The sequence below is a fragment of the Athene cunicularia genome, assembly GCF_003259725.1.
Source record: "Athene cunicularia isolate RWA chromosome 5 unlocalized genomic scaffold, athCun1 chr5_part2, whole genome shotgun sequence".
Lineage (NCBI taxonomy): Eukaryota > Metazoa > Chordata > Aves > Strigiformes > Strigidae > Athene > Athene cunicularia.
In genome coordinates, this window is record NW_020799102.1 from 10,538,207 (window position 1) to 10,563,774 (window position 25,568).

Genomic DNA, 25,568 nt, shown 5'->3' on the forward strand with positions numbered 1-25,568 from the left:
CAAGAAAAGTTATGAAACATTTGTAATGTTTGAACCGTAGAATACTGAAGAAATCTACTTGAACCACTGTGCAGCTTCTTAGCTTTTTTTGGTGGCAGATGTGTTAAAATGAGTATTAATACTATTATTCTGTCTTAACTCCTAGAGCGTTTGACAGACGCTTTGGCTGTCTTGGTACACAGTATGTCAGGTGTGGTTGTCCCAGGACTATTAGTTTAGCTTGTATTCTTTCTGTCAAAGGATCCTTAGTGTCTTGAAGCATTGCTTAATAACTTGGGTTTCCAGCATTGTGGTATTTGCCTTTCTCTGGCTCCTTACCCTTGCATATAGCTCAGTTGCTTGGCCAACCCATTGCGTTGACAAAGTGCTGTTGAACCCGGTGTGAAATGAGCACTGTGCACTAGGCGTGGATATTTGCCTTTGCTTAGGTACAGTCCAGCATGATTTGGTGCAGAGGGGATGCATGACTATGCAGCTGTTTGGTGCCATGCTTTTACCACCTTACAGTGAACAAATAGTGCTTTTTTTCTTAGTTGGGTTTTCTACTTAAATTCTGTTGTAGCTTCAGGAGCAAGCAACTTGTACCTAAGAATTTCAACTCCTGCATTCAGGGTACAAAGAATGTGCCATTAATGTTCATATGAAAAGTCTGGTTTTAAATGCCTTGCCCTATATTGTGTGGGAACTCAGTAATAGAAAGCACTAGATTTCAGTTTTCCTGGACAAGATTCAGTTGTCTTTGATATTTCCCTTTTAGTTCTTTGCCCCATTCCTTATATATGTTTTCTGTCATAAAAAAATCCACCAACCATAAATGAAAGGCTGCAAAAAATGATGAAAATGTCCTAGAGACGAAACTCCCATCTTTTGTACAATGTTGATGTAGCTTCATACAAAATGGAAGAAATAGAAGTGAGCATGAGACTAAATGATGCCTATACAGAACTATACAGTACTGATTGAATGTTTGACTTTCCAGTAATACAGTAACAGTCTTCTGCTGTTCCTGTGTGTGGAAGCCATTAATAAAGCTGTAATAACTTTTTGTTGCAAACCACATTTTCCAGATTTTCATGGTGCTTATAGTCTGGTCTATGCCTCATTTGAAAGAAAAGAACATACATAAATTATAGTCTGTGTTCCTTACCCTCACAAGGCTACATCATCGTGGTTTGCTTGAGAGGACTAAAATTTTGTTTCTTCATTACTTATGCTTTTCTCTCCCAAATGCCTCATTTTAAAATGTCAGCACAGTCTCATTTATGTGCTGGTGGAGTGTTGCAGCTGTTTTTTTCCCTCCCTCCATAATAATTAAACAATGGGGTGAATTGGAAGAACTTTGAATAAAATAAAAAATTATGAAAAATTGTTTTGCTATATGATTATGAAACCCTTTGTCAAAGTGTTTAGTTCAAATTGGTACGTTAGGAGAGAAAGGAGTGGAAAAATGTAGAGATTAAGAAGTAAAATATAACAAGATGAGTGGAATGAACCTGAAAGCAAAATTTCTTGGCTGAACAGAGGTGGTGGTTTAGATTGCAGTTACAGAATTCTCCACTAGAACAGATCCAAACCCCAGTGAAAAGCTGTATAGAACAAAATCCTTTTTGTGATAGAAAGGGAGAAAAAAGAAAAAGAAACAAACTACAACCACCACCATCACTCAAAACAAAACAGCAAAAAAAGAAACCCCTCTTGCATCAGCAGTAAGACCCATCTGAGAGATCCAGCCTTTAATATGAAACTTTAATTGACAAAAGTAAAGTTTTTATTAACTGAACGCTAACTAACATGAACCGTGGAGAGACTGTTGATTTTTCACTGAGATCCTTTATGTTCTATGGTAGAAATATTTTTGCCATTTTAAACTGGTAATATGAACTCTTAAAATGGCTATTTTTGTTTTGGATGAGCTGTTTAAAGGGTTATTAGCTCAATCTGCATACCAATTTTGTTAGTGTTTTCAGAACCTCTTGATAACTGGAAAATATGATTTCAGCATTAAATGTGAGATTCCTTTTAAGCTATAGAATCTTTCCCCTTCCTAACATATAGGGGTCAAATACCAGATTAGAAGTAGTTTGTAGACTGCAGTGCATCTGACATGCAGAAGAAATAATAAGAATTCCAATGTGTTTAGGATGAAATGAAGTTAAAAGTATTCCAAGTTTTAGTTTGCAAAGTTGTGTAAGAATAAAGTGATTATTTCTTGAAGCTTAAATAAAGATTTCAACTGATCAGTACCTCTTCTGGAAAAAAAAAAAAAAGCTGTTCTCTATCGATTTTAGCTCCATGTGATCATATCTTTTGATCAATAAATATTAAGAAGTCTGAAACTTTACTAACTCTGTCCAGTACTCTAAATCCTTTTGTGAATATGATATCCTCTATTTCAATCATGCTTCTGAGCATGAATACTTATTTTAACTCCATGCAGCTGTTGGACTTTATCTAAAAGATGCAACTGTTTTTGTAGTTCGACACTAAACAAAGTGTATCAGATGCTGCCCTGCAAATGTTGCTTTATATAGATGAACTTGTTAATAAATGAGATTATTTAAAGCTTAATGGCATTCAGTCAAAATTGAAAAGGATTTATGAAGAGATACCATTGTCTGAAAAATGAAACAGGCATGAAATTTAAATGTCTGTTTCCTTGATGTTTGCTGTGTTCTATTGTTTCACTGTGTTTAATACAAACATTTCACAATCAGATTAAGTTTGTGTAGAAAGTGGGAAGAAGAATTAAAAACTGGGGGGCTGGCTTTCCACAGAAGCTTTATGCTGTTTCTGAAGGTGGTAGTTACTAAATTTTGTTGTGACCACAAATGTTGCTAGTAAAATTTCCCTGGAAGGTACTGCATTTTTTGGTCTTAACACTTAGCTATATTTGTAGTTCTAAAACGGGTGGATATTGACTTAATTAGTTAACTGCAAAAACCTGGAAGAGAATAGAGGTGATCAGAGTGTGGTCAGAATGGATAAAAAGGGGTGACATTTGGCAGCATAACGTGCAGTCAAAGAGCTAGAGATAAGTAGGTTGGAAAAGGACAAGCCATTAATTGCTGCGGCCTCCTGTACCGATAGCATCTCAAATTTACCTAGGCTATTTGCTGACAGAGACTCTACGTGCTATGACACCCATTCTGGTTTTGCATTTAGGAATAAGTATTTTCTCAGTCATCAAAAGTAAATCATTGTACAAAAGTGTTTTTCTTATTTTCTTGATGCAGTGGCCAGAAATTGAAGCTGATATCTGTTCCATTTATCACAATAGTTTTATGCACTGGAAGACTCTTAACATCTCTCTCCAAGGTATTCTCTTTTGCAAATTTGAAAAAGATCGAGTTCTTCAACTTCCAAAGGATTGTTTTCAAAATTCTCTGTTGTTCTGTTATAGTGCTTCAAGCTCTCTTTAATAACTTGTCTTGGAAGTGCAGTGTTCTAAACTAGATTAAATATTCTATCTAAAGCCTCTTTATAGAGTGAAATACTTCGAGTGTTTAATGAAACTTTTCCCAAATGAAATATGCTATGATTCTCTCACCCTTCCTTTTTTTGCAGCAATGTCTATATTGACTCATGTTTAGCTAGTAATTCTTTGTAATCTTAGAGCCTTTTCTGCTTAACTAAACCAGCGTTACTGTAGTACTAGAGTCTTCAAGAACTAAGATTGCACTCTGAAAGAAAATGCTGTTGAAGCCAATCTTTTGGGTCAGGGAGGTCCCATCTAGGGAGTATCTACACAGGAGGTGAAGACTGCATAATTATATACAGGCATACTGGTATTAGTTGCCATCTAGCTACTTAAGAAACAACAGAATGGGCATAGGTACAAACTAGTTCCTGGATCCATTAGCATGCAAGAGAAAATTCTACTCTACACGTTTCTGCTGCTATTGCAAAAACTATTTGGCTTGGTATATAAGGTTGCATCTCTGCTACAGTTGCATTTTCTTAGAAGAGCATGTATTTGCAGTTATCCTTTTCAAAAAAAGGGAGAATAGTTTCCTATGGGGCAGCATTTAAGGAGTGATGGTCTGTTTAGTGTCTTCCTTTTTTGCACAAGCAAAGGGAACATCCTTTGCAAAAATGAAAGCATCAGGATAGGTGGGGGACTGGGTGGAGAGATGATGTAGGATGGAACTCAACTGCAAGGGAAGTCTATCAGGGCTTACAAGAAATTGTCATTGGTGTTTAACTTCTCAGGATAACTTGCTTTTTAAACACTAGTTTATATAAACAAATAAGAGTTTTGTAAATATTTTCCTTCTTTTAATTTACATCATTAAATAGTAATTTTTCCCAGATGTTCAGTTTTTGTGTTCGACTGTGGAGCAACACATGTAGTAAGTTTTATCGAATCTCTTATATCCCAGGACAAAATCTGACATCAGATGTATTTTTAATGCTTTCACAAATTTTAAATATCTCCAATTCTATATGTTTCTGAAAATTATTTTGCATCTAATAGCCTTGACAAATGTGCAACCTCTTCTTTTTTTTTCTTTTTTTAAATTTGAAGTACCTATTTGGCATTTACAGGTACTGCTTTGTTAGATTATGTGAAGAGGAAATATGGGGATTGTCTCTGTCTAAAGTATTAAAGAATGATTCCCAGAGAGACATTAATAAGAGAATAGAAGACTCCAATATTGATTTTTCAAGTTTCTTTAATAGTAATTCATGATTACCACAAGTAGCATTAGTATTTCGGAAGCTGTGTTTTTCCCGTTTCCTGCCTTGTATTCTAAATGCGTTCCAGAATTTCTTTGTTTTATTGCTGTTGTGACACGTTTTTTCATAGATCAAAACCAGACTCTCCAGCAGCTACACGAGACCAGTATCATGGAGCAGTGACACTCGGCCTTAGCCAAGATATCAATGTCATCCAATAGCAATCACACACCAAGAGCTGAGTCTGAGAAGGAGGTGATAGGAGGTGGAAAATAACTATGTTGTCTTTCAGATTAAGGGAAGAGAGGCAGCTTTATTGGAGTAACATGAACAGAGTATTATGCAAATCCAATAGATTCTTTTAATCCCTCTTTTTAGAATCTAGAAATGGTGAGTTTAAATACTAGAGTACATAATAGATACACAAACAGGCTTTTATTCCAGTCTCCTAAAAAGTAGAGAACCAGCCTGATGTTTTGGAAACTGAAATGATAGGGGAGCAGTAAGATTGGAAACTGATTGTTTTTTCCTAGCTCAAGTATGATGCTTAGTAGTCTTTCTTCAGTATCCTGAGGATATTTCTGCACTCTGCTGGGTGTTCAGTAGATGTTTGTGTGAGGTTTATAACATTAAGATGTCTTAGGTTTGTGGATGGGAGACGTTTCATATTGAAAACACTGTCCTTCCAAAGGCCACTCAAAAGTTTCAGATGTGCTGTAGTTGATGGGAAATTAAGAATGTTTGATGCATCTGAGCTGTCAGCATCTGGCTTGAAGTTTACTCACTTCCTAAAAGAAATGAAGCAACAATGTTATTTTCTTTGATGCCAACTACAGTTCTACACCATCTTAACTGAGTTCAGTATGGAAAACTGAGTCAAATAAAACACACCGACTAACACTTTGTTTCTTAGAGCAATTTAATTCAACTTCTGTAACATTTCTTGGCTTTTCTGACTGTATAATGTAAATATATGGTTTAAGAAAGAAGAGGTTAACAGTAGAACATACTCAACCATATATTCCTTTTCTGTCTGTCTTTGAATGATCACATCTGATTCAGTGTAAAATGCAGTAAAAGATTAAATGATTGAAAGTACTAAAAGGGTAATTTCAGAATGGTGATTATTCTTTAGTAGAGTTGCTTCTTAATACTTTTTTTGCCTAAAATACTGAATAGCTCAATTTGGACCAAAACCAGATAATGAATGATTGTTTAAGAACTGGATTTAATATTCATTACCATTTTCTCATTCCATTCATGACCTAAATGAGAATTGGTATGAACTCAAAGTACTTTGTATAAAACTTCCACTGCAGAGTTAAGCCATCCTAAGTTCCGTTCACCTTTCTTCACAGTGTAGGAAATAAACCTACTTTGGTATACGTGTGTTAGTGACTAAAGCACTGCTACAGTGGCAACAGCTCTGAGGGAACTTATTCCTCTGTGCACTTAATCTCCTCCAATTTTTTCTCCCTGTCATGGCTCACCTGTGCTTTGTTGGTTTGTCAGCAAAGTTAGAATCTTTTTGACTCTTCTTGGCTATGCATACACACAGTAATAGAAATATTGCAAAGCTACTTATTGCAGCTCTTTCTATATATGAGATTCTGGGGTTTGTTGAGATTTATGCAGAGAGGTTTTCTGTTATTGTGAATTATGAAAATGTGGAAGTGTCTCAAAAATCCAAGAGATGAAAAGTTAAGCAAAATAATAACAATTTCTCTGTCTACTCTAGTTCTCAGCTTCAAAGGCTGTGTGTTTAAAAACGTTCTAAAAGAAAAATACATGCATACACTTTTTAGAAGTATAAGCTCTGCATCATCTGGACTGGAAATTTGCATTGGAAAATAAGGAATGCTGGAGTTTCTGTGTAACTGTCTTTAAGTGAAACAAGAAAAAAACACGGTTTGCTCTGAAGGGTGAGAGTTGACAGTACTGAAATGCTCGTATAATGGTGTGTTATAAACAAAGCCTAACTAGTATGAGTGTTGTGTTATGTGTCTGAAGGCTTAACCATCCCTACTGGATTTCTGCATGTGTTATCATAGCACCATTAAAGCATTCTGATACCAAAATTGTGGTCAGGACTGGACACCACAAGCATGTTATAGTGCTGCTTAGTCTAGTCAATTATGATATGTAGACTGCTTATATAAATAAGGGTTCTCTGTTCTATGTGCAAGCCTTTGCAAAGGAAAGAGAAGACATGCCAACAATTTTTGTTTATTCTTATTTTGGGGGAAAAAAGTTAACTGCTGCTTATTAATGGGGAGTAATTTTGAACTTGGACATACCTGTTTTGCCATCTTTATTGGTATGGAGAAAACATCTGAGTATTATGCTGATAAACAGTTTTTCTAAATACATTGTTCAGTGCTAATTATGATAATGCTGTAAAAAAGTGTGAAAACTCAGTTAAGGTAGAAAGAGTGTGATGCCTCATACAATGTATATTTTTATTTTGTGTGTCTGTCTCTGGGCTTTTCAAATGATAGTGATTTACATTTTCTTGGGTAAAATGTCAGCATTCCAGATACATACCAGCTTCATCTGAGACAAACGAATGTGCAGTGTGGGTTTATGGTGCAAATATAATGTTCATTTTCCTTTGTTAGGAAATCAACTCTATTTGGGCTGTTGCAGTCTAAGTTACATTTGACTAACTGTGGTCCTATCTTTACATTTGGCCTGATACCCTTAAAATGTTACTGCTGTGGAGAACCTGAAGAGTTGCAACCATTTCAGAGGCTGTAGGAGGAGCCTGTCATTAGTCACTATGTTAACATGACTGCCATGCCTTTATCTGCCAAAGCGTCAAAGAGATGTTTTGCTATGATACAGATATGTTTTTGGTTTAAAAGGAACACTTAGAATAGATCAACTTTATCCAAACTACTTAGGTTAAAATTAAATTAGATTAGATTAATCTTTCTGTAAGACTTCTGTTCACATGTTCTTTGAAACAGTGTTTTACATACCATATAAGTGCTGTCACTTTCTTGGTGGACAGACTTATGTTAAAATAGACAAACTTAGAGGTGGAAGTTAGTGGAAAGCAAGTGTTTCTTTTTCAAAAAGAAGTAATGGGACATTGTTGTTGCAGAGTTTTGTTCTCTTTCTGTTCCCTTAGCTTCTAAATTTACAAGGTTGGGTTTTTAAAAGTAACTCTGCTTGATACAGGGTAGATACCTCAAAGTACAACTGCTCCACGTGTCCAGCAAAATTTGCAGCCTCTGTTTGCAAAGATTAGGCATCCGTATTTGTTTTCAGTAGCTAATGTGACTTTATCCTTAGAGGTACCCAGTAGTCTGTAACTTGCTTACTTTGATTTCTGAATGCTAACTTTGATGTATGGGATTTGGGGCATAAATTAATATTCCTTGCCTTATAATAGCAACTGTAATTATTTTCAGTCATGAGTCCTCTTATTAATGGTAGGAATAAAATGGGATATATCTTCTTGACGAAGTGTCATTAATATGCCTGAAATTTTCACGTCTACCATTTTTAGTCATATTAGTCTAGACAGTACAATATGTAACTTAATGTTCTCATTGCCTTAAATTTAGATGGAAGAAGGAAGTAAAAATGTACGCTTGGGCTCACTAATAGCTCTGCTAGTAGAGGAAGGACAGGACTGGAAGCAAGTTGAAATACCAGCTGATGGTAGTGATCCATCCCCTTTGGCTCCACCAGCACCTGTGCTTACCTCAACTCCTGCAGGTCCTTCAGTTTCAGCCCCTCCTAAACTGGAACATCAACCTGGAAAATTGCAGTAAGTTTTTATGTTTGCTAGGAAACAGAATTGAGTTAGTTCAGTACAGCTGAATCAAGAAGAATCTTGTCTATTTTTACCTAGTATTAATCTGTTAGTTTAAGAAAGTGTTTTAGTATGTGTGAGGTAATAAAGTTTGCCTGCCCAGAATATTTCTTTGCTTGTAAGCAATTTGAAAAACGTAGTTTTATTAGAACACCTTCTATAGATGTGCTTTTATTCTGACATGCAATTGCTTTACGAGGAGTTCCAAGCTTAGATTAGGAAAAGTTGTGTTTATATATGATGGACACTGATGCTTATGCATCATATACTCAGTTTACCTGTAACTTGTTTTCTGTTTCTTTCTGGTACTCTAAGCATTGCAAACATCTTAGCAGGTGAGTAAATTAACCCCAAAGTGTAAGTTAAGTAATAGTAATCTATAAATCACTGGTTTGTGTTGCAGGAAGTACCTTATTTGGAGGTATCACTCCTTATTTGGAGTAAATTGTGATAACACAAAAGTTGTAAAATTACAGCCTGTTAAAGAAAAGAATAGAAAACTAATTTTGGTATCATGTGCTATGCAAACTGTTTGGTTTTGGTGGTTGTGTGGTTTGTCTGATTTGAGCCCAGAGGGTAACTGAGCTCCAAGCAACCGTTTCCCCTCAGGGATAGGGAGGAGAAAATACAACAAAAGACACCGGGATTGAGTCAAGGACAGGGAGGGATAGCTCACTAATTATGGTCATGGGCAAAAGACAGACTCCTTAGGGGAAGAAAAAGAGTATCACTTTAGTTTGAACACCACCACTACTTAATTTACCAATCAGAGTAACAGTGAGAAATACAACCACATCTTAAAAACACCTTCCCCCCACCCATTCCTTCTTCCCAGGTTCACTTATACTCCCAGTTTCTCTCCCTCCTCCCCCTGAGTGGCACAGGCGGGGCAGGGGATGGGGGTTGCAGTCAGTTCCTCACCTGTTGTCTCTGCTGCTCCTTCCTCCTCAGGGGGAAAATTCCTTGCGCTCTTCCCCTGCTCCAGTGTGGGGTCCCTCTCATGGGAGACAGTCCTCCACAAACTTTCTCCAACATGAGTCCTTCCCATGGGCTGCAGTGCTACCCAAACTGCTTCAGCGTGGGCCCCTTCAATGGTTCACAGTCCTCCCAGCAACGGCCTGCCCCAGTGTGGGCTTCCCTCAGAGTCCCGGCCTCCTCTGGGCACAGACCCTGCTCCAGCATGGGGTCCTGCACAGGTTGCAGGAGGGCATCTGCTCCCCTCCGTCACCTCCATGGGTGCAGGGCACAGCCTGCCCTCTTACCATGTCTGCCCTGGCGCACCTCCCCCTTCCTCCTCCTTTCTTCCACTGACTTTGGTGTTCGCAGAGGTGTCTCCCAGGTTCCTTGCCTTAATTACGTTATCGCAGAGGCGCAGCCATAGTCAGTAATTGGCTCAGCCTTGGAGCAGAGACAGGTCTGACTTGGAGCCAGGGAGCTTCAAGAAGCTTTTCAAGGGGTCACCACTGTAGCTCCGTCCCTTGCTACCAAAACCCTGTCACACACAAACCTGACACAGCGGGGTTTTTTTGGTTTTCTGTTTTGGTTTGGTTGGGGTTTTTTTCCAAGCCTGATTACCTTTTCTGTCTAGTTTGCTATGTTTACTTTTGCTGTCAGCATTTAGGCTCTTCTCGTGCAAGTGGAAGATGACTAATCGAGGTCATTGCCCAAATGTTGCCTGTGGTGGGGGGGATGATCCAAGTGAAGGATCCTTGAAAGGATCAAAGTACCTTTGGTACCAAAGAACATCAGAAGTGCATCTCTTTCACTGCAGCTGTTAATTAGAGATGTATCAACTTCTTTGGAATCAAGTGATCATTTAAGACATCATTTTTTTAGCATGAGCTTATGGATAGTTCTTAAAACTCAGTGTGGTGCAAGTATAGTCTTCTTTAAGAAACAGTGAACTGGAGACTTTGTGGAAAGACTTGCAACCAAATATTCTTTTATGAAAGTGTTGCTGCTTTTGTATCTAAGAATTCTCAAATCTCTTTTCTACATGTTGTGTTTTTCCTCATTTGGACAGCAAATCATGCTAAGGTGCACTGTGTGCTCTGTAGATTTGTACTGTGCTTTGTAGTTGATCACTGTTTCTGTTTCCAAGCAGAAATGTTACTCTTGGGCATACCCCATCTAGGCCAAGATGACAGATACGGGTTTACTAGTATTACAGTATAGCTTAGGTATATAGTAATTAAAATGTTTGAGTGTGGGCGGCTTAGTATATAGTCTTCTAAAGCAGATAATGAATTATGCAACCACATCTATATGGCTTTTGCTTTCCAAAAAAGTAGCCACTTCATTAAATCAATTCTATAAAATAAAATTGAAGCTAGGGTGAAGATAATGTTATAATTAGAATTAAGCTACGTAAATGATGCAACTACGGCTAACCAAATGAATAATAGAGGCGAACAACCCTCTTGTCTGTGCTCCTAAACCTCATTTTTTAATATTACTACAACGAGCTGGTTTTAAAAAATTTATTTTGTTCTTCAGTAATGACTCTTTTCTGGAAGAGTCCACAAGTATATTGCATCGCTGCTGTAAAAGGGAAGTTTGGAGATGAGTTTTCCTCTCTTTATTTTGATTCCTTTAAGGTCATTACTATGTTTTTAAATTCAACCTTGCAGTAAAGCTTGATGAAGGAGCACAGTCTGACTTCAGTGTTAGGATCCCAGCCTTTGTACATGTCCTGGTTTTGGCCGAGGTAGAGTTAATTTTCTTCCTAGTAGCTGGTACAGTGCTGTGTTTTGGAAGTAGTATGAGAATAATGTTGACTGGTCACAAATGTTTTAGTTGTTGCTAAGTAGTGCTTATCTTAAGGACTTTTCAGTTTCCCATGCTCTGCCAGTGGAGAGGTGCACAAGAAGCTAGAGAGGGCACAGCCAGGAGAGCTGACCCAAACTAGCCAAGGGGTATTTCATGCCATAGAATGTCATGCTCAGTATAGAAACTGGGGGAAGATGGCTGGGTGGGGCCAACTGCTGCTCCGGACCTGACTGGGCATCGGTGAGCAGGTGGTGAGCAATCGCATTGTGCATCACTTGTCAGTTTTGGGGTTTATTTCTCTCTTTTTGTTATCTATCTTCCTTTTCATTATTATATTTTACTTCAGTTATTAAACTGTTCTTATATCAACCCATGAGATTTACTTTTTTCAGTTCTCTTCCCCATCCCACCAGGGGCGGGGAGGATTGAGCAAGCAGGTGTGTGATGTTTAGTTGCCAGTAGGGATTAAACCACAACAGTCCTTTTTGGTGCCCAACATGGGGCATGGCAGGTTCAGATAGCAACCAATCTGACTGGAATGCATTAGAACAGATTTGTTATAAGCATTCATTATATTGGTTCAATAGTCACTGGTCACAATGTTTATTTATTTGCTTTCAAAGTTGGTGTGCTTGTTCCCGCAGTTGCATTATGTAATACCATACTCACAGTACATGCTCTGTGTTGTGCTGTTTGTCACCCAGGGGAACTGGGCTAGAGTTACTGTGGTGGTGTACTTTGTAGCACTGGCTTATGATATGATAGAATTGCTGGTCATGAAGCTAACCTGTGTTTGTGCTCAGCACCGTGGTCACCTCCATACTTCAGGAGTTATTGGAACTGTTGGGAAATTGTTGGAAATCACTATTGGAAACTGTTAATAGTTACACTTTACTTTTTCTCCTTGGAAAGCCAAGTGATGCAGGAGACACCTTTCTTCATATTCCCCTTTTCCAGGGTAATCACAACAGCTCTTGAGGATTTTTAATATCCTTGGGATGTTCAAACTAGCATGTTCCTATTGCTATGTCTCTTGAATATGTTCCAGGTCTTGTTTAAGTAAAAAGTTAAACAACTTTTTAAGAATATCACCCAGAGAGCTGCCCTGAGGCCGGATGATTGTGAGTGACAGGGTGTGTGGGATCGCATGGGAAGTACCTAGGACAGTGGGCACCTCCGGTGTTTTGGAACTTTACCCAGGAAAAGTGCAGAATCTGGAAAAACTAGTAACATATTTGGAAAAAGTATGCTGTCACCATGGCACTTCCAGAGATACAAATCACTGCAACGTGCTGGGGCCTGGCCCATGCCTATCAAGCCTTGTTCAAAATTATTGAGTACCCTCAAGGGGAAGAGAAGTTTTCTAGATCTGATGACAAAGCAACAGGCACTGTGACTACTCCAACCCCCACGACAGGTACTGCAACTGAACCAGAGAACCAACCAGTGACAGTGTTGGTTGTCCCTATGCACAATAAAAAATGGACATGAAAGTCGGCTTGTTTAGTAAAGGAGGGTGAAGCAGGACCATCACAGGAACAAGAGAAAGAGGCAGAACAAGAGGTAATCACCTGATCCTTATCCCTGAGTGAGCTGTGGGATATGTGAAAAGATTTCAGCTGTGGTCAAGTGAGCACCTGGCTGCTCCAGTGCTGGGATAATGGGGCTAGTAGCCTGGCATTAGAGGGTAGGGAAGCCAGTCAGCTGGGCTCACTTCCTAGGGAAGGAGCCCTTGACAGGGTCACTGGAAAAGAGACACAAGTCCTCAGCCTCTTGAGGCAACTCCTGTCGAGTGCGAAGGAAAGGTATCACCCAAGCAAGTGGACCACTATGGAGAGAGGTCTCTAGTACCTGAGGGAATTAGCCATGTTAGAGATGATTTGTTATGACTGATACAACAGTTATCCACAGATCCAGACCGATGCACATGAACCATGTGGCAGAAAGTTATACAGAGCACACCATTGTCATATGCCAAGTCATTGTCAGTAATGAAATGGAGAGATGAAGAGGTGCTGATGGTGGGTGATGTGGCTTGCCAACTCTGGAAATGCCAAGAAAATACCTCTGCGGGAAAACTGAAAAGTGTGAGAAACCATTCCAGGAGTTCCAGCAGTGAAAATATGATAGGTCCTACTTCCCACCTGTACAGACCAGTATCTCAGCTATTAAGAGTAAGTGTTATTCTGCTCAAGAGAGAGGATATAGAGGGTACATACACATCATCGGTACCCTCTGGTTTTATCTGCAGGACCATGGAGAGGACATGAGGAAGTGGGATGGAAAATCCACCTCAACCCTGGAGGCACGGGTATGTGAATTGCAGGGAAGAAGAACCACAAATGGGTGTTCTTCCAGGAAAATTGCTGCTCTGGTCTCCAGTGGGAAGTTCCCCAAATAGAGTGGAAGGGCTGATCTTACTCCTGACCCTATGGAAAGGAATTCTAAAACATTTTTACAAGAAGTGAGTCACAGTTCCTATGACCAGGACTAGAGGAGCCCTGCTTCCAGCCTGGTGGAGGAGAGGGACAACTGGGTTTTTTGGACAGTGCCATACCACTGAATCCACACATCAGACCCACAGGCTCTGATGGACACCGATGCAGTGTACAAGTGTACAGTGTATCAAGTTATAAAGGGGCAGAACCCACCTGTATTTCTGGAGTGTCAGGGGGATTCCAACAGCTAACTGTATTGGAGGCTGAAATAAGCCTAACTGGGAATGAGTGGTATAAACACCCCATTGTGACTGGCCCGGAGGCAGGCTCCGTGCATCTTCAGCATAGACTATCTCAGGAGAGGGAATTTTAAGGACCCAAAAAAGGTACTGGTGGGTTTTTGGTATAGCTGCCTTGGAGATGGAGGAAATCAGAGCTGTCAGCAGTGTCAGATCTCTCAAAAGACCCTTCTGCTGTGGGATTGCTGCAGGTTGAAGAGCAACAGGTACCAATCACTATTACAACAGTGCACCAGCGGCAATATCACACCAACCAAGACTCCCAGATTCCCATCCATAAGCTGATTCATTGACTGGAGAGTCAAGGGGTGATGAGCAGGGCTTGCTCACCCTTTAACATTCTCATAGAGCCAGTGTGAAAATCTAATGGAGAGTGAAGACTAACAGTAGACTATTGTGGCCTGAATAAAGTCACACCACCGCTCAGTGCTGCTGTGACAGACATGCTTGAGCTTCAATATGGATTGGAGCCAAAGGCAGCCATGTGGTACACCACAATTGATACTGCCAATGCATTTTTCTCCATCCCTCTGGCAGCAGAGTGCAGGCCACGGTTTGCTTTCACTTGGAAGGGTATCTAGTACACTTGGAATCAACTGCCCCGAGGGCAGAAACACAGCCCCACCATTTGCCATGGACTGATCCACACTGCAGTAGAACAGGGTAAAGCTCCAGAACACCTGCAGTACATTGGTGACATCATTGTATGGGTGGCAGCACAGCAGAATAAGTTTTTGAGAAAGGGAAGAAAATAATCCAAATCCTTCTGAAAGCCGATTTTGCCATAAACCAAAATAAGGTCAAGGGACCTGCACAGGAGATCCAGTTTGTAGGAATAAAATGGCAAGATGGGCTTTGTCAGAGCCCAGTGGATGTGATCAACAAAACAGCAGCTATGTCTCCAACAACTAATTAAAAGGAAACACAAGCTTTCTTAGGCATTGTGGGTTTTTGGAGAACGTACATTCCAAATTACAGTCTGATTGTAAGCTCTCTGTCAGGTGACCCAGAAAAAGAATAAGGGAATGGTACCTGTGTGTATATATGTCAAGAGACAGGAAAGGTGGTGGTGATTAATTGCAATGGATTGGAAGAGTAGGACTTGGGCATGGCATAAATGGTATAGAGCAAGGAGTGGATATTGTTCTGGTTCTGGCTGGGATGGAGTTGTATCTTCCTAGTAGGTGGTACAGTGCTGTGTTTTTGATGCACAATTTTTCATTGTGCATCACTTGTTTTCTTGGGTTTTGCTTCTGGTTTTGTTAGCTTCTTGTCCATTACTATTATTATATTTCAGTCATTAAACTGTTCTTATTTCAGCCCATGAGTTTTACTTTTTTTCAGTTCTGCCCCATCCTACCAGAGGCAGGAGTCAGCGAGAAGTTGCAGATGCTTAGTTGCCGACTGGGGTTAAACTAAGACAGTACAGAACTCTGTTTTCTGCCCTAGCTGTTGCTTCTGAAATAGAGCATATATTGTGTAGTTTCTCTTGATAGACATTAAATGAAATAAGTTAATCTTATTGTTTAAATAGTTTATTTTTCTTCTCATTTCTTTAGGGTTCGCTTAAGTCCTGCAGCTCGCAACATTCTGGAGACACATGGACTAGATCCAAGCAATATTACACCTTCTGGGCCTCGAGGAATCTTCACTAAAGAGTATGTATATATTTCAGTAAAGCTAGAACCTCGTATTCCCTTATTTCTTCCTTTGAATCTAGAGCAATCTCTGTGAACTTGACAAGTCCATTTGTTTAAAAAGCCAACTTTTTGTTGTATTTTTTTCTGTGAGGGAAATGGCTTTGTTAAATTTGAAAAACCTGTTGAGAAGATATGGAGAAGAGGTCAGGAAATATTGTAAGAAGTCTTTAATTTAAAAAAAAAAATATCCTATTTTGGATGGTACTGTTGTCATGTTTCCTGCGGCTCAGCCAAATGGTGGCTGTCAACTCCTAGGCACCACTGTTAGCTACCATTGTAGATCTCAAGAATTTTGCTACTCAGAAATATATTCAGTGCCAAAATAAATACCAGTGGCCTGTTTTCTTCAACTCCTTCTCTGCGGAGGTCAGATCTTTTTGCTTCTTTCACTGAAGTTCAGTTATGAAGTCTGTCAGGATTTAATTTTTTCCATTTTTTTATCAGGCTGGGGAGAGCAATGAAGTGTAATGGTAGAAAATCCAGAGTTCTGTTTTTCTCCCATATTTGTTTTTTTCCCAGTCTTTGGTTTAAAGAACATTTATTTACAAACCTGTGGTTTGTTATGATCAGGCTTCTAGTAGTTTAATATATTTTTTTGAGTATCCTGATGTAATAATTGGCACTTAAGCCTTGGAGTGAGGAACTCATGTAAAAAATGTGTTGTGGTAGGTCCAGCGCCCTTAGCCTTGAAATGGTGCATTATCTACACATTAGCATGTATGTTACTGAAGATGAGGATTTTGACAGGAGTACTTATTTGTTCTTAATTAAATTATTCCTTTTGACAGATGCCATCATTCACCTACACCAACCTTGTTAGCTGCTGTAATTTTAGTTCCATTCAGAGACAACCAGGTCAGCATAACTTGGAGTTGAACCCAGAGAAGCAGACAGTGGAAGCCTGCTGTTTTTTCAAAAATCTCTATCGTATGGTCTTTGGCTGAGTTGAGATAAATTATGGAGCTGAATAGATCCTATGTAACAGCAAATTATCAGAGATAGTTTTTTCTTAATTATGTTTGTGTAATGGTAATTTATGGTGTGCTATTAGGATATGGCAGGTGGAGACCCTCTAGGACTTTTAGCTACCTAATTAACATTCACTAATTGTCATGGAGGTGTAGCAAAGATTTTTCTGTAGCTATGACAATTATCTGACAAAACGTGCTTTTTTAAAAATTCATTCTTCCATACAAGGGATTGGACTTTTAAATATAATTTTAAGATACAGACTGTCTGGGTTTTTTTTTAACCATTCTTCTGAAATGGTGTTAATCTTGCAGATGCCTACAGGCTCTGCTGTTATGTTCAGTTTGAAATTAAATGTTTGTAGATTTGTATAGAGAACTGCTACAGATATTCAGGGAAATATTTCTTTTCCTAACTTGATATTAAAAATTCATGCCATGCTTTATAGCTGAATGAATCATGGTCTCTTTTCCAAGTAGACTAGTGATTTATTCTTTGAGGGAGTGTTACAAGTTCACTTTTCACTTTTAAACTCTGAGTTTCCTTACTGAACAGTGTTCTCACTCACTAGATTACAAAACACAAAGAAAGATAGTGAGTTATGTAAGCAAGCAAGATTCTTTCCCCCCAACCTTCTATCTTTAAATTCAGTTCACTGTAACACTTTTGACAGCAATAGGAGCTTTCTTTATCGTTTTCTGTAATAATCTGCTCCCTTAGTAGGCTAATAAATACTTCATTTCTCTTATATCTATGCAAGGGTTAATTACTGTTGTCATCTTCGTGCTTGTTTTTGTTTTATGGAATGGCAACTTTAAAAACTAATTTTTCAGCAATATCCTCTGCTTTCTTCAGAAATATACTAGAAAATTGATGTGTCAGTACAGAGTAACTCGCAACTTCTGTCAAAGATCGCAGCATGTTTCTAGTCATCAGCTCAGATGACTTTGGAAGAGCAATGTTAAAATTGTTGATTGTTTCAGACTACTTCTGCCCTTTCCTATCCTATTTTCTAGTGATCTAGGGATTTATAGATGCAACCATAAAAACATGGGGAGGCTACTTACCAATAGTAACTGGTGTTCTGAGGCCATGTTCCTCCCATCTGTACTTTCCTACCAGCTGTCACTAAGTGTGATTTGGGATCTTAGAGCTGCTGAGGCATTTGCATTTTCAGCTTGCAAATAAGGCACAGTGCACACCTGTAGTTTTCCAGAGAGTAATTTCATGTGTATGTCTCTAGTACAGATTTACAGTGGGATCTGTGCTGCATGCAATTTGTCAGCTGCCATTATGGAGCAATGAGTTGTTCCTATAATGTTGATAATGCAGTAAGGCTGATACCTGAAGTTTCTGATGTGTAATGTTCTCTGCTCACCTTTTTCCTTCTTGTATGAAATCTTCTATGAATTGAGTAATTTGATGTTCAGATGAAAGGGGATTGGGACAATTTAGTAACAGTAACTGCCACCAGAGGAAGCTAGTGTCAATCTGTGCATCTCCTGTTCCACCACTGGATCCTTGGTGACTTTTAGGTGTGTGTGTGTGTAGTCCCTGACTTGTGTGTTTCAAAGTATATTTTGAGCACAAAATACTTAGTTTACTTTCACTGTTCTTTGGATTTTGGGTAATACAAAGTGGAAAGACTACATGCTTCTGTAGTAGTGGTAATCTCAATTGTAACAGAGTTGCCAGAGTCTGCATAATGATAACAGTTTGGTAAGGCATATTTCTGTTTACCAAGCTCTGGTATCTTTTCTGGTTAGCAGACAGCTCTCTTTCATGTTTGTTACCTCTCTCTCTTTCTCTCTCTCTCTCATCTTTCTCTATTACTATCTTGTGTTGATGGAGACTTATAGAGTAGTTAGATGTGTCCTTTTCCAGTTCTAATAAAATATTTGCCTGACTTCTACTGAAATTGGTTTAATTGGATTTGCTTTGGTGGTTCCTCCAACTCTACTTGTACGCAGGATCACAGTCTTGCAACCATGACAGTCATAACATTGATGTGCATATTTTTCTTATTCAGTTAAACCATGTGGAATTGGTGGTGGTCAAATCATTTTTATATGTATGTATAAAAAATATATAAACTATAAATACATATGAAATATGATTTCTATATATGTATATTTCAAATATATTTATATCTCATATCATACATGAATTTCAAAAAACCCCGAGTGAATTTTCTAAGCTAAAAATAAACTAAATTTCAGCAATGCATTTTTCAGTTAACACACTGAAAGCCACCAAAATTATTAAAGCATTTTGACGTGACTATGATAGGTAGGACCATCTGGTTTTTGTCATTTGCATAATGTATGGAAGTAATTTTAAAGCATTTCCTTAACTCTAAAATTTATGAGAAGCTATAAAAGCTTTATTTTATGTATTATGGAATATAATGAGCAGATGGTGTGTCTTATGCTTGCCAAGTTAAAACAGTTAAGTAATTTTTGATAGTTTCTAGTATATTAACTAGGAAAGTTACATTATATCATGCAGTTACTTTTTTTGTCTCAAATTGTAATGATGGGATGATTTTTATTCAATGAAATCTATTTTTTTTTCCCAATGTAGTAGTTACGTTAAACACTAAACACTTATTTTTAAAAGAAATTTTGGCTAACCTGTAATTTGGAACAAGAAGGAACAACTTTAATAATGACAAATTTACATCCTGACCTTGGTAATTTTTTAATTTTTAATATCATTTGCTGAAGTAGGTGCCAAAGCTAAAGATAAATTGAAGCAAGTCAGCAGTCAGTAGAAGGCATTATGTACAACATACAGAGCTTTTAAGTTTTCGGTTCTTGGTTCTGGAGTGCTACTTTGGTAGGAAGAACTAAGAATGCATAATGTTCTGAGATTTTGTCTTTTCTACAAAGATTAAATAACACAAACTGTTGACTGTCACTCAAGAATAGACTCACTCAAGCAGTAAACTAATGAAATTGGATAGTTTTGTTGTTTAGTATTTATGGTTTATGTTTCAAAGCCATGGTACGGTTCTAAGTCGTCTTGATTTTTACGTTTATTTTTAATTTCCTCTGCCAGTTTATGAACTGTGTACATAAACCTTCATGCACATGCTGTGGTGATGTCTTCATGAAGTGATAGAGGTCTGTCTAGGTTGTATGATACAGACTTTTGTGATCAGATCTGGAGCATAAAGGAAGGAGAACTATGACTGGTGCAGCTCTTCTAACAAGTTGCTAGGATAGGTGCAATTACAACTGCAAACCAGAAGTTTTGCTATAGCTTACATCCCTTGCAGTTGGCAGTGGTGGTGGAAATGCAGTCTTTTCTGTTTAGCCTCATAGGTGCTAATCCTTAGCATGTTGGTTTCTAAATATAATGCACCTAGGGTAGATGTAGTATTACATCTTGAAGATGGTAGTTTACTGATATCTGTTGTACTGTGCCCACAAGAGGTAAGTTTTGTGGTGGTAGCTGTATCAGTATAAATATTCTCCCAGGGTCTTTATAGGGTAGGTGAGGTTCAGCCACACCTGGGACTGGTAGATGTTACTCAATTTTTGGCTTTGGTTCTTTAGTGTGGCTCTGTCTTTCAAATTGCTTATAAAGTATTAACTTGTATACTATCTACACCCGTTTGTGCATATTTATGTCAGAAAGGTACAGAGAAATGAATGATAAATGTACTACTCAATTTTCTGTGAGTACTATTTAATTATATTAAATTCAAATGATTACAAATATAGCACATGAAATAGCTTTTATTTGAGACTTTGTAGCCTAAGTGTACTGTGAATCTTATTTAGAAGAATTGTTAGTGCAATTCACAAATTACCTCGTACACTTACTAGTGGTGATGAATGTTACACTTCTTTAACACAAATGTTTTCTGTTACTGCATATTCAAGTCCTTTTATTCACAGAAATTAATGAGAACTTGATAAAAATATATCACAAGAGACACACAAAATTAATATCAGTTAATAATAATCACCTTCTTAATGTTTGGTTTGACAACAGAAATTTAAATGCAGAGAAGTGACTAATTAATTAAAATAAGTCATGGTGTGCAAGGTTTAATTCTTGACGGGATGAGAGAGCACGTGGCTGTTGCCCCTCCCCCACCCGCACCAGTCGGGCTGGAAGTTAAGACACAGACCCCGGCTAAAATAACAAGAAATTTAATACAACAGAGTGATAGAACAATCTGAATAACAACTGTATCAATGGTCACAACAATAAACAGCAATAACAGTGAACAAGAAAAAAGATATACATAGAAATACCCCTAAATGATCACGGAGCAAACCTGCTGCGTGTATGGCAAAAACCAACACCAGAAGCGAAAAAAAAAAACCAAACTCTCCGCCCCTGGACCTGACGTCAGCATGGTATGAATAACCCGGCTGGAGATCCCTTCCCCCTCTCTCTCTGCTGGGGAAAACTTTACTCTATCTTGGCTGAACCAGGACACATGGAATAGTAATACTTCGGGAATTTTGAGATTGTTTCTTTGTGGTCAGTATTTAACTGTGTTTAATCACCAGGGATGCTCTCAAACTTCTGCAAGAGAAGCAGAAGGGCAAACCCAGTGAATTGAAACCTGTGACTTCTCCAGCTCCTCCTCAGCCTACTGCAGTGCCTTCTGCTTTGCAAGCAACAGCTGTGACTTCTGCGTATCCAAGGCCAGCAGTTCCACCAGTTTCCACACCAGGACAACCTGCTGCACTGGTAATGCTTCTGTTAAATTCTCAACATTTCTGTGTTAAATATCACCATAGCTACTTAAGAAGCTATATGAGATTTCCAGAACTGGAGAGGTGAAGGAAACTAAGGTCACCCAGATGCCAAGCCCAGTCATGTGCAATTCTTAGTATGTTGAGTGAATCTAAAGCATTGTAATTCAAACTGCAGAGCTCTTGAAACTCTGGTCTGCACACTACTTTATGTAACTTGCAAACTGAAGTAATGAAAAAATTTACATTGCAAGCCTTGGAAAGGGGAAGGTCAGAGAGGCAGCAGTTTTGTTTCAGTCCCCAAAAAAGAAGATGAAACTAGCTTGGAAATCAGCAATACAACCTTTCTCTCAGTTCCTGCAGGATCAATACATCAGCATGTTATTTCCAAACTCAGATAAAATTGAATCCTGATTTAATTTTAGTGTACTACATTAGTTTGCTTTCCTGCAATATAAGTATATGTAAATGTCTGCCGATGAGTTGTGAAGAAGCAAGTAAGGAAAGAACTTAGTGGTTGCTTTGAAGAGCAAACTCTAGCACCTAAATAGTTTCTATGTTAATTTGAAATGTTAGATATAGGAGAAATTATTTTTTAAGAGTAAATGCCCCTGCTCAAATGTACATTAGTAGAAATTGAAAAGCTTTTATGGAAAATTGAGGGAAAAACCTTTGTGGCTCTAGAACTAAATTTGAAGTATCTTTACTGGCTGAGGTTTACAATGTAGTTACAGTTCTTAATATTCAGAAAGCGCCGATTTCTTTTGCACTGTAGAAAGAAGCAAATAATGCACAGAAAACTTAAACTTAGATATTTTTCCATTACAGAAAAAAATATTTCTATGATTGCGCCATAATACACATACTGCAATTTGTTATGTATTGAGTACTACTCAGTATGAAGTATAGGTACTATAGATTAAGTATGCCAAATAACTTTTACAAAATCACTTATTGTCTTGCTTTCTGTAGTCACTGGTACTTTAAGAGATTCCTTGAAAATTGACTTGCTTCTGTGAAGAAGCTGGAAAAATTTATACATTGAAACATTACTGAATATGTCTGGAAGGCGAGAGAACAACAAAAGATGCACAGTAAAGCCTCTCCTAAGGAACAGCTTGGTGAACTGAAAAAGCAGTAGCTTACTGAGGAAATATTCTGTTATAATTTGAATGGAACAAAGCATGTTCTGAGCAATACACCAGCTCCAGCAGATGGAACAGTGCTTATGTACTCTGAGAATTAATGCCTGAATATTTGAAATATTTTTATTAAGCAGTCTGATAGAATAGTAAAATTAGTTCTATACTGTAAAGTGAAACTGTCGTTACTCTGTAAAACCTGTTGTGTTGATCCAAGTTAAGTGGAATATACTAGAACACTCAGTGGTCTTTTTTGTATTAATTTAAATAGTTGGGATGCATTGCTTTTTGATACCTAGGGGATATTTGAAGTGAACAAGGGTCACTGATGATAACACATCTATGCTAGAGTCCTGTTTCAACAAAGAGAAAGTATGTTTGCACTCTTGATAATTAATATGCAGCATATGATTTCTTTCAGGGCACATTCACAGAAATCCCAGCTAGCAACATCCGAAGAGTTATTGCTAAGAGATTAACAGAGTCTAAAACTACGATACCTCATGCATATGCTGCTGCTGACTGTGACATTGAAGCTATTTTGAAATTAAGAAAAGAATTGGCCAAAGGTTAGTGATTATTTACTATAATGTGGTACTAATACATAGTTTATCTTGTTTACATAATCTTGCCCAGAAGCTGTAGATTTTTGTATAGCCAGAACACTGTGCAGTCAAACAGTCTTTTTCAGTATTCAGTATGTTGGACTCAAGTTGTAGTTCCCTGTGATTATTGAATTGGACAATTTACCAAGATATAAGAAGACAGAAGTGTTACTTTGCCAACTAACAACACTGTACACAACTGCAGTTTAACACAGGACTACACATTGTCTAGTAGGTTTTTGTTTCTTTCCATCCAGATGCAGCAATATTTAGCTTCTTGATGGTTAAAATCTTAAAGTATTCATGTGAAAGATAATACAGAAAGCTTCAAATTAAAATATGCAAGGTTGGACCAGATGATCCTTGGGGCCCCTTCCAACCTGGTATTCTTTGATTCTGTAATTCTGTCCTAGATACAATGTTAAAATTTAGTTCTGCTGGACTCTTTGTTGAATTTACTGGAAAAGGAAAGCTAATGCAACTTCTCAAATTCTGTGTGAGAATTACTTTATCCATGGTGAGGAAAAAAAGTTTAGCACATGTCAGCCAATCCATGGTAAATTCCTCTCAAAGGCAAAGTAATGGTATTAATGTGAAGGAGGCTTACTGAAATTTGTATATACGCTTAAAGCTGTGTTAAGCTGTTGGAATAGAAATCTGTTCCACAGAAAACTGGATAATTTTAAAATATACATTGAGCATTGGATTAAAAGTTATAAATCTCAATCTCTATATATATGTGTAAACGCCAATTTTCATCTGTCCACTGTGTCTTATTTATACAGAAATGTTTATGTATAAGATTAAGAAATAAATTTTTCCCTTTTTGTCTCATCTTGTTTTCACTTGGAGTGACTTCTTTAGAAAAAATTCTTCAAGTTTAAGGTCATAATCAAAGATTGCTTTGTTTTTGCTAAAACTGGGGGATTTTTTGCTAAAATCAGCTAAGGATACTATGCAACAAGATGTTTTAATAATTTCAAAATTAACTATGCAGACTAGAATCTTCTCTCCAAAATCTCAGTTTAACAAAGTATATATGACATGCATTTAAAAAAACAAGATGATTTTTCAAAAGAACATTCTTCAGGCTGGTACTTAATTTTCATGCAAAATATCAGAAGTGTTGTTTGCTTAGTGTCTTTCTGTTTAAGGACTTCTACTTAGTTGGTGTAAAAAAACCTGAATGAAAGTGTTTTTATTACAGCTCTAACTAATTCTAATACACTGAGAAATAAGGTTTGACTGCAGCTGTCCTAGAAGAGCAGCCTTCTCAGGAAATCTATCTGATTTTAAGGCAGAATTTGGTTAATTAGTCAAGATCGTGTAGTATGATTGACAGCAACATCTGTAAGTGATTCTTCTGGTCTTAAGTTTCCATAAAACGTGGAATATTCTTCATAAAGAATAACATTTATTTCTAGTGTCTGAGGTTAGCACTGTTTTTTTTATTGAATTTACAATATTTTATTTCTGCCTAAAATGACATGACATCTATTGCATTTTATCTGCTGGAAATTCGTTAATATCTGTTGATGTCCACTTTATCAGTTGCAGTCAAACTAATTAGGCTTTTATAATTAATTTTCATTCTTTAAGAGGAGAGATCCCTTTTCAAATTAGAATGGGAAAATACTGATTACTTTTTCTTTTGATAAGTTTTAGCTAATTATGCTGGTAAAAGAATAATTTTTTTTTTGTTTACAAAACTTGACTTTTCAATACCCGTGAAGTTTGGATACTGTTCCAGGTATGCAGATTAATCTCTGCCACTTCATAAATTTAATTTTCATCATTCATTCCATTTTATGAAATTGCATTTTCCATGCTATTCAGGCTGCAGACCCAAGTAGTGAGGTCTTTTTTGCTGAAAGGAGACATGCACACATAAACCTCATAGCCTGATACTAAGTCTGTTACTTGGGTAAAAAATTCAGAAGGCCCATTATCTTATAATGAAGAGAAACAGTGTTTTTTTATTTCCTACTAAGACTTTTTTTTTTTAAAAAAGACCAAAGTTTCTTTCTAAAGAGTAAGGACATTCATGGGAGAATACAGCTGTCTACATAAGAGGAAGATACATAAAAAAATCTCACGTGGTTTCTTTTTGATGTTGTTCAATTAGTACTTTTTTCTGTTATTTAAATCATTTAGTCTCAATAGTTCAGCTTTTAGATGTGTAACCTCAGTGTACCTACTACACAAAGTAGTAGAAATAGAATTAACAGTGTGTGCTGTTGTAGACCTTACAACAAAAAGGAAAAGTGAGTATTTATAGGTCTAATGCAGTGACATGTGACACCAAGTTTTGTTCTAAAGCTTTATCACTGCTATCATGGTTTGAAAGCTTATAGGTTCAGGTTCGAATTATAATTTTCTGGAGCCACGTAAACTCTATTCAGCATAGCAGGATAGTTTTAATTTACGT

General features: G+C 37.6%; 1 protein-coding gene across 1 annotated transcript in view; it reads left to right on the forward strand.

Moving 5' to 3' along the window:
* PDHX (pyruvate dehydrogenase complex component X) overlaps positions 1 to 25,568 on the forward strand; it is a 58,304-nt gene that overhangs the window by 15,057 nt on the left and 17,679 nt on the right. Inside the window, exons 4-7 of the mRNA XM_026850571.1 lie at positions 8,250 to 8,455; positions 15,566 to 15,664; positions 21,205 to 21,388; positions 22,957 to 23,104. Of these exons, the coding sequence (XP_026706372.1) occupies positions 8,250 to 8,455; positions 15,566 to 15,664; positions 21,205 to 21,388; positions 22,957 to 23,104 (637 nt within the window). The remainder of the gene's footprint in view (positions 1 to 8,249; positions 8,456 to 15,565; positions 15,665 to 21,204; positions 21,389 to 22,956; positions 23,105 to 25,568) is intronic.